The sequence below is a fragment of the Sander vitreus genome, chromosome 2 (genome assembly GCF_031162955.1).
Source record: "Sander vitreus isolate 19-12246 chromosome 2, sanVit1, whole genome shotgun sequence".
In the NCBI taxonomy this organism is placed as follows: Eukaryota; Metazoa; Chordata; class Actinopteri; order Perciformes; family Percidae; genus Sander; species Sander vitreus.
The window spans coordinates 4,701,968-4,711,925 of NC_135856.1; the positions used below are offsets into that span (position 1 = coordinate 4,701,968).

A 9,958-nucleotide genomic window follows, 5' to 3' on the forward strand; every position below is an offset into this window, starting at 1 on the left:
GAAATTGAAAAAGGTCCAAAATGTTGTGAAATTGCATTTTTTTTTTTTTAAATGAAAAAATGTAAAGAAATTCTTGAGGGAGGACCTGTACACCCCCCCCGCCAAATACGTGCACCTAAGTCTTCAACAAACAAGAAAACACTGCAGTTGCATTTTGCTTTGTCCAAATGTTTTGCGAATACGAATACGAAAAACTTCATTGTCCACAGATGTGAAAAATGTTCAAACAGTACATAGCCAAGACGGACAAAACAGACAATACATTTCATAAAAAGACTTTACAAAGGTTACATTTACAAAAGTAAAAGAAGTAAATAAATAGATAAATATAGCCTACTAAAATGTTTGCTGTGCATAAAACCCGCAGCCCGGAAGTCTGCCTCGGTCTGCCTCCATCCTTAAGTACGGTTCCCAGTGTTATTTAGCATCTTCACAGCATTGGGGATGAAGGATTTCTTAAAGATGTTTCTAATTGCTGTTGGTACTCTGAAACGCCTCCCTGAGGGTAGAAGTTCAAATTCGCTGTGTATGGGAGGGGTCACTACTAATTTTCTCAGCTTTGTTTGTAATGCGTTCCTCATAAATACTGCTTAAGTACTGTATACTTTGCCCTGTAAAGTATCTAAATGCAATCTGGGTTAAAAGTGATGCCTGAGTCAACCTTTTCGTCCAGGGAAGTCCCACCTGGCCATCGTGCAGCGGGTGAACAACGAGGGCGAGGGTGACCCTTTCTATGAGGTGATGGGCATCGTCACCCTGGAGGACGTCATCGAGGAAATCATCAAGTCAGAGATCCTCGACGAGACGGACCTCTACAGTATGTATGCATGCGCACAGACACGCACTCACTCAAAATATGAATGTTATCGCATGCATTAAGACAGGGGTGTCAAACTCAACTTCCCTAAGGGCCACACTAGAAAATAAGAATCATATCAAGGGCCAGACATGTAGAGTTTATTGCTTTTATGTCATCGAAAAAGTCAAATATCTTTGACTGTATTATTGCATGTCTCATATAGTCTTCTCACCTACAATTTGGTCGACAAAAATGTCAAAGAAAATGCCAAAAACGTTGGAAAAAAAGCACAGAAAAAAGCTGCAAAAATGCGTCAAAACCGTTGAAAAAAGCTCCAAAAACTTTGTAAAAAGTGACAAAACTAGACGGGCCAAAATGTATTGTGCACATAAATTGATATGTTGGCCGGATTTGGCCCGCGGGCCTTAAGTTTGACACGGGTGCATTAAGAGCTGTGTGATTTACTCATTCTGTGTGTCGGTGTGTGTCTGCCCGATCAGCTGATAATCGCACGAAGCGCCGCGTTTCTCACCACGAGCGGAAGCAGCAGGACTTCTCCATCTTCAAACTGTCAGAGAACGAGATGAAAGTCAATATCTCTCCTCAGCTTCTCCTGGCAACACACCGCTTCCTGTCCACAGGTAACAGCCAATCAGCTCGCTGCTGCGTGTCTGTGTTCTTGTATCTCTACACTGTGGAACAAACAAACATCCTCACAGGGAAGGAGAGACGAGGGATATCATCCAAACTCAGGATACTTCCTCCAGGCTCAGTTCTTTAAGGGACAGAGAATGTTGGGCCTTTGGTTTAGAATAGGATTGAGATTAAGTTAAGGTAAAGCGCAAGGCCTGAGTTTAATGGGATTTAAGAGAGTTGAGGTATGGGAAAAGTGATGGTCCCACATGGCTGATGCATCCTCACAAGTCTCGTGGAAATCTCGAGCTGGTTCAGTTTACATCCTACAAGACCTGAAAAACAAATCCACGCTTCATATCTCTTGCTGTTTGGGGATTCTACATGAAAACAAGCAAAAACTATGTGAATGAAAAAGATGGGCTTTAAAGATGGGTCTAAATTTAAAAACAGAAAAGGATTCAGCATTTCAGGTTGAGACAGGGAGACCCTTTAAAAAAGAAAAGGCTACAATAAACCATGGGAAGTAAAAAAAAAAGAAGTGGGTAAAGCCCTTAAGCGTTGACTCAACGGAAGCCTTCTGTACTTTGTCGAAAGGAATTTTCATTTGGCCATGACTTGACCCAACATGCTTCCAAGGAAATGCACACATTAACAAACTATTATTAAACCTACTGTATGTTGCCAAGGCATGAGAGTTAGCCTATGTATTAATATGAAATTAAGAGATCTAAGTTATCATTATGACAAATGGCTTAAAACAATACACTGTACATTCACACAAAACCGTACCCACACTGCTGTGGCAGGCCACCTTTTGTCCCTTAATTCAGCGACAAAGTTGGCAACCCTACATCCTGGTCATGCCCATTTTTTAATATGAATACCAGCCAGAGTCCTGAGTGGGATGGCCAGTCCTCCTGATTGGGCCATTCTCTCCTCCCTCTGTCAGAGGTGGAGCCCTTCAAACCCGCTCACATCTCAGAGAAGATCTTGCTGAGGCTGATCAAACACCCCAGCGTGGTTCAGGACCTCAACTTCGACGAGAAGAACAAGCGAGCGTCGCAGCACTTCCTGTTCCAGCGCAACAAACCCGTGGACTACTTCGTGCTGGTCCTGCAGGTATACCAGCTTTTAATACTGCCAGAAATACTGCAAGTAGACGGACAGAAGCTGGTCGGCTCACGCCGTGTTTCTGTGCTCCTTCAGGGTCGAGTTGAGGTGGAGTTTGGTAAGGAGGCGCTGAAGTTTGAGAATGGAGCTTTTTCTTACTTTGGGGTTCCTTCCATCATGCCAGCAGGTAGAAACACACACACACACACACACACACACACACACAGCTGTGTTTATATTCTTATTAGAAACTGTTAAAAAACTGCTTCCTACCGTTTGTGACGGACCAAACATTTGCTTGTTTTTTAAGCTCATAGTATATATATATATATATATATATATATATATATACACACACACTACATATGCACAGATAGGCCTACACACTAGATGTATTTACCAAGGAAACAGAAGAAATGAAACAATCTTAATCAGAAAACTGAAAGAATCTACATTTTGTCAAAAATAAATCATTGCTTGTGAATGTGCACTTTACTTGGAGTGAAGAACCTGATCAGCAGCACTCAAACGCTCCACAAATCTTCGGCCACGGCATTTAAATTTCTCTGAACAGCTTTCCGAGTCAACTGCCAGAACATAAATGCAGCATTCACAGCAGCGAAGTGACTGAATGAATGGAAGCTTTCAGCTACAATGGCGGAGCCCGCCTCATATCAAGAAGGGAAAATGAAAAATGAAGCTCTGAGCTCGCTCGTGATTTGATCGAGTCTCATCCGTTTCTGTGAAAGTGCTTCATAAAAGATTGATTGGTTTCTTGATCTCCTGCAGTCCACAGATCCCCCTCTCGCAGTAGCGGTTTGGACCGCTCTGAGTCCATGCTGTACGGAGGCAGCATGAGCCAACTGAACGGTGGGGGGAACGTCTACCTGCCAGACTACTCTGTCAGACAGCTCACACAACTGCAGATCATCAAGGTAACACCTGAATGTCGCACCACCTCAGGGAACACTGCGTTTTCAATTTCGGCCTTTTATCATACAGTATACACTCCCCTAGTGTGCACACACACATGCCGGCCCTGCTATTCTCTTAAAGAGATACGCTACGACACAGACACCAACACCAACGCACAAGTATAAACTTCAGGCCACTTACGTAGGCTATGGCGAAAGCTCTGAGTGGAGCCTCCGCAGAACCATTTATCAGACTTAAAGGACAAATCCGGCGCAAAATGAACCTAGGGGTTAATAACACGTGTACTGAGTCGACCCAGAGAACGGTCGACTCGGTACACATGTGTTATTAACCCCTAGGTTCATTTTGCGGCGGAATTGTCCTTTAAGGCTCTGCCTAGTCTCGCTTTTACTATCCACACGCTGCAAAGCGGAGGAGCGTCTGGCTAGTTAACATAGCATTCCGGGATGGAAGAAAAATGTGCTCTGGTCTATAGACCTTTTTCACGGCAGACATGTTGACATGTCATAGTAGGAAAAGCACAGGTGTATTCCAAACCATTAATGATGGCTGCATTCCACTTAGGAGAGGCCCTGGTGTTGTGCATGCTGACTCACTGAAATAGCTCACTGGGACACTTGATGGAAGCCATCGTTAATGTTATCAATTTCAGCTGTGCTTTTCCTACTATGACAAGTCAAAATGTCTGCTGTGAAAAAGGTCCATTGGCAATTCTTTAAACCAATCACAATCGTCATGGGCCGGCGCTAAGCTCCGCACGGAGCCGCTGTAAAATAGCATCCTTCCAACCCTTAACACTACCCAAAATCCTCTGCTCCTGTGTGTCAGATCACCCGGAGCCACTACCAGAACGCTGTGACAGCCACCCGGATGGACAACTCTCCTCTGACGCCGGATGCAGACGGCCGTCTGGCAGAAGGCAACACCCCGACCCCGGAGGCCCCGGCCGCGGAGCACGGGGCCACGCTGATGCCCCCGGGGCACAGCAGCAGTAGCAGCACCACCACCACCACCCTCATGCCCCCACCCAGGGAGCACGGCCGGCCCAGCTCGGCCCGAACCCGAGGACAGCAGTCCAGCGTCCCGCACAGCACCTCGCTGCTGAACGAGAAGAACCGCATCGTCCGTAAGTGTCCCCGACTCCTGAGACAGTCCTGGAGCAGGTTCACAGTTCAGACAATAAGAGATGATGTGAGCCAGCAGAGGCAGACAAACAATGATGGCTCCCTCCAATGAGTTTCTCTGAATTCATTAGGGCAAAATATTCACAATGAATAGAGTTTAATAACCTCATCCAAATTGCAAAGAGATGTTTTCAAAAGGCAGAGTCTGAGGAGAGATAAACAGGCTGACAGACAGAGAAATGACTCAATATAAATGAGATGAAAACATGAAAGTAAAGAAAATACACGAGGCTGCAGATTCTCAGTCTTTTTGTTTGTGCTCGTTAGTGGATCCTATGAGAAGCAGTTGGAGTATTAGACTTTTGTTGGCTGTCAACTTGGGTTTTTAATTACAGAAAGGGAAAGGCCCAGTGGTGTAGTCTACGTGATACGCAGGTATACGCAGTAGACCCACTAAGAAATCTCCAGGATTTCCATATACCCACTTGAAAATGTGCAATGATACGCAACAACATCATTTTTGTATTCACAAATACGTGGTTGAGTAATGTGACAGCAAACTAAACTAACACTGCTGAACATGCAGTTTGACTTTTCTCATCTTTCACCGACCCGCTCCTCACTGAGCGCATGTGCGTAGCGTGTGCGTAGCGACCGGGCCCAAATGCTCCGCCTACACTAACGCCAGCATCCTCCCTTCACCGCACATTTAAGACAAATATAAGTAGCCTATTTTATTTTGTCCTCTTTGGGGTCAACTTTTGGGATCCAGGCTTAGGTCCCTGATGTGAAAGCCCCCTTACTGCTTTATATTCTATTATATTTTTTATATAATTTTGAATGTCATCTGTGTTTTCCTTCTCATAGGCTAAATAAAGGTATTCCCACCATAAATTGGTGCATAAAAAGTGTATCAGAATGCAGGAAATTAGTCTTTGACACTCAAAATAACCCTGGGGGAGGACACCCAGACCCCACACTTTAATATGCCCCCCCCCCCCAAAAAGGCCCATTCTGAGCCAGGGAAAAAAAATAGTGGTACAGTATACCCACTACAATACATTAGACTACACCACTGGAAAGGCCTCATGTGTATTTTGATGTGTGCATGTGTTCATGTGTATCTGCTGCAGGCAGCAAGTCTGACGGCCAGAAGAGTCCCAGCGATTCAGTGTTTCTCAGGATGGATGAGATCCCGTACATCAGGGAGGACAGATCTGAGGCCGACGCACACACTGGTACGAGCTCTTACTGTTGACTGCTATGTTTAGACGTGCAATCTGATTGGTCGGAAAGACTCTAACGCCATTTTAAGGGTTTTTCCTGCATAGAGGAATTTTAGAGGTTTTAGCCAGCCCCAAAGAAAAATCACCAGCACCAAAATGTAAAGTATTGAGAATGAAAATAGCGATTTGGTGATTTATTTACTCAAGCATATATACACATTTTATACACATTTTGTTTATCAAATTGTCAGAAATAACAGGAAAATGCATAGATTTCTGTCAAATATGGTAACACAGACTTATTGCCTTTACAGTACGTGGACCGATCATGTTTACTGCCGTGCGAAAACCTTGTCTTGGCCAGCTTTAAAAGTTTCCAGAGCTGTCAGTTGACACGTCGTCTTTGGTTTCACACTTACACACAAACTTATCTGAAGAGTCACACAGGACTTTAAATGTGTCCTCCGACAGAGACCAAAAACTATTCATCATTGAAAGAGGCATGACTACGTCTCTCTTCCCTCTCTCAGACATGGCCTCTGTTCCCATAGAAACGGACACGTCCCCTTTCATCAGCAGCCTGTCCCTGAGCGGCTCAGAGGACACACTGGGCAAGAAACTCCTGCTCAAACTCAGTCAGTCTTACAAAACCTTTTCTATGCCTTTCTTTCTCTCTCTCTCTCTCTCTCCCTGCTTTGAGTAACACACACACACACACACCTCTTTCTTAAACATACATTAGTGATTTGGACTTTCCTACTTTGTATTCTCATGAAGTTTCGTACAGGGCTCTATTTCTTTTTCTTATAGCTTATAAGCGATAAACTACATACAGCAATAAACAAGACCCAATGCAGATATCTTTTTAGAGACGTTGTCTCTCTACTCCAACTCCATCCTCGGGTCTCAAGTTGCTAATTGGACTCCGAACAATGACCGGCGTACGGAGGAGGAAGTCTTGGCCCAGATATCTGTTATACAGATATCTGCTGGCTACACCAGAATCACCTGAAATATTGGCCGTTGTTGTCAGAGACTAAACAGGCGTCAGACCAATGGTCGAGGGGTTCAACATCCGAAAGTAAACAGAAATTAGCCCCCTGGATTAGCTATTGTAGCTAACTGCAGCCAGCAAACCAAGCTAGCTGCATATATCTGCACATGCCAAAGGCTACATTTACATTGCTGCGTTTTGGTTTTAACATGCTCATATTATGCTCATTTTCAGGTTCATAAATGTATTCAGGTTATATCAGAATAGGTGTACATGGTTTAATAAAAAAGTTGAGCTCTCTGTTTTAGCTACAGAGTGAGGCAACACACTTCTGTTCCATCTTTGTTTGGAGTCGCACATGCGCAGTAGCTAGGTAAGGACTACTAGCCAGTCAGAAGCAGAGTATGAGGGCGTGCCCTGACAGTACCTAGGTAAGGACTACTAGCCAGTCAGAAGCAGAGTATGAGGGCGTGCCACGCTAGCAGCTAGGCGAGCATTATAACGTGTGTTCCAAAGTGACCACGTTTGTCTCTGAAGTAAAGGCTGGACTACAACAGAGCTGTTTGGAGCAGTTTGTGAACAGAGTTTTCTGTTGGAGATGGTAAGTCCCTTTGGGGGGGACTTTGGGCTTTTTCACTTTGTAAACCTATATCATGCACAAAAAAAGATATATAACACAATAAAGGAAAGAGGAAAAGCCAAAAAGCAGAATATGAACACTTTAAAGCGGAGTTTTGAGCCAAAAGCGATCTCCGTGCACACAAGTTATTTTAGCTAGCTAGTTAGCAGTAGAAGAACTAATCTCTGTTTAAACTAACTAATCTCTGTTTAAACTAACACGTCCAAATCGCATATCTAATCAACATTCTTGGATACCGGGCAGCATATATACTCTGCTCGTTGCTGGTAGTTGCCATGGTAACGTTAGTAGCTTAGTCTCAGAGATCGAGACGTCATCACCTAATCAGGCGGCGAAACATTGGCGTCAGTATTGGTGTCTCCGTTTGCGGCCACTGAGACGGCAACACAACCCCGGAGATTCCACACCAAAACGGGGTCAGATGTTTTAGAGGCTGTGACACGCCAGAGCATCGTGAATGAGAGGCGTAAACGTAGCAAAAGGTACTCGTTTTTAAATCGAAACGTTGCAATGGAAATGTAGCCAGACTCCGTTTCCCGAATCTTTACAACGGACGTGGAAAGTTAGCATGACCCATAGCCAGAAGAGACACAATTACGAGGTTGAGTTCCAATTTGAAAAATAACAGCATTTGAATTGAACTGTTCCTTGTCTGACAACATGTGTTGACTCCACAGGCCACAAGAAGAGGAAAAAATCCCGCGAAGGAGAGAGAACACCAGAGGACATTTCAGAACAGCCGCTGGTGAAAACCTAGCGGGCGTGCGTGCGTGCGTGCGTGCGTGCGTGCGTGCGTGCGTGCGTGCAACGGACCCGAACATTCCATCATCTGATGGTTCTTTAAGTTGTTTGTGAAGACGATGTGGTTGGTGAACTACAGCTATCAGAGTTTTATCTGAAAACAACACACTCCAACACCACCCCCCCCACTGTAGGAGTTTATGAAGTGGACCCATCCACAGATATGTACTGAACACTTGGATGGAAGACACCAGTTTATAAAAATAAAAATAAATGGGGGTCGCAGCTTTGCAATATGCATTATACTGGAACTTCACAGGTTTTTCATGCTGATGCTTGTAAAGGAATGACTGTGAATGTTAAAGGTTTGTAGAAAATAATAGTTTTATACTATATATAGATATATAGATATATATATCTATATATATAGATATATATACAGTATATATATATATATATATATATATGATCACTTCTCCAATGGAGCTGAAGGGAATAACAGTACACAGAAATTGGATGGAAGACACCAAAGATGTTGCTGTTTTTATACTGCCACGAATTGCGGGGGACATCTCAACAGAACAGAAGTCAACTGGCTGCTTTGTGCTCAGGCTTTTGGTTTGAAAGGTCGCTTGATTAATATTGCTTGTTTACCTGCTAATTAGATCTATAGTCGAACACGAACGAACAAACAAATATTATTCTTTTTGTCTTCTATTTATGTACGAACAAGTATTTTATATCCAGATTGTGTCTGTTTTAAAACATTTCCTTCCCTTTTCCAAAATGCAGATTGGCACACACGTCTAATAAGGTCTTTACAAACCGGGGGCGTTTTTTTTTTTGTCTTCTTGTGATTAATTTGCATGTCAATATATGTTTCCGCGCATATTTTTTGTTGTTGTCACGAGTTCTTTCACAAAGACCAAAAATATGACGCAATGACAAAGCGACACTCTTTTTTTCAAAACAATGTTGATTTTTCTGAGCTTCTGTTGCATTAAACAACAACGCGGGGGCACGTAGCCCGAACACAGAGCCGCCCGAGGAGACAAACTTTTATTGCTTTCAACCTTGACAAAGGCAGCGCATATCATATTCACTTCTTTTAATTACCCTTCACAATAAAAGTCGTAGATGGCGTAACTGTTTACCTGCCGGCAGGGTCCAAAATTAGCACCAGCCACCAGCCAAATGCTGGTAAAATATGCTGGTAGTGGCTGGTAGATTTGCGTCACTCGCCAGCCAAAAAAACAATGGTAATCTATTGAGTGTCTGGTCAAATTGTAACATTAACTAGCCATTTGGCTGGTGGACAAAAAAATTAATTTTGAACCCTTCCTGCCAGTATAAATATTTTCAGGTGAGGGTTTCGCATTTTCGTGTTGTTTATTCGTAACGCTCCCAATGTGTAAAGGCCTTAAGCAAGTACATAATGTGGCCAAAAGTATGTGGACACCCCTGTTTTTCTGGTTTGGGACGCCTACTTACAATGAACTGAAGTCTTAATGCAACAGCATACAATGAATTTTAGACATAAGTGTAACTTTGCATCAATAGTTTTTGTATGTTGGTGTCAGGTGGTAAAAAAACAAATGGCTGAAAAACACCCGCTCTGCATCATCGCAGCTGTATGTTCAAACAGCAGGCTGACTCTGAAGTAGCTGATTGATTGTGCACCTTGTTAACAATAGTCAGATTGGATTTGTATGGTTGTTCAATTGTTATGTTGCTTATTCTGCTTTGTGGTGA

General features: G+C 43.4%; 1 protein-coding gene across 4 annotated transcripts in view; it reads left to right on the top strand.

Moving 5' to 3' along the window:
• The window catches only part of LOC144532947 (metal transporter CNNM1-like), a 30,404-nt gene extending 21,752 nt beyond the window's left edge, over positions 1–8,652 (top strand). Inside the window, exons 2-10 of one of the 4 annotated variants that reach the window (XM_078273932.1) lie at positions 674–817; positions 1,300–1,440; positions 2,385–2,554; positions 2,642–2,732; positions 3,335–3,480; positions 4,310–4,607; positions 5,739–5,843; positions 6,362–6,466; positions 8,143–8,652. In XM_078273932.1, the coding sequence (XP_078130058.1) occupies positions 674–817; positions 1,300–1,440; positions 2,385–2,554; positions 2,642–2,732; positions 3,335–3,480; positions 4,310–4,607; positions 5,739–5,843; positions 6,362–6,466; positions 8,143–8,222 (1,280 nt within the window). In that variant the 3' untranslated portion in view covers positions 8,223–8,652. Of the gene's footprint in view, positions 1–673; positions 818–1,299; positions 1,441–2,384; positions 2,555–2,641; positions 2,733–3,334; positions 3,481–4,309; positions 4,608–5,738; positions 5,844–6,145; positions 6,216–6,361; positions 6,471–8,142 lie in introns of those variants that run through there. The other 3 variants (XM_078273950.1, XM_078273941.1, XM_078273933.1) reach the window with 3 other exon arrangements.
• The last annotated feature ends 1,306 nt before the right edge of the window (positions 8,653–9,958 follow it).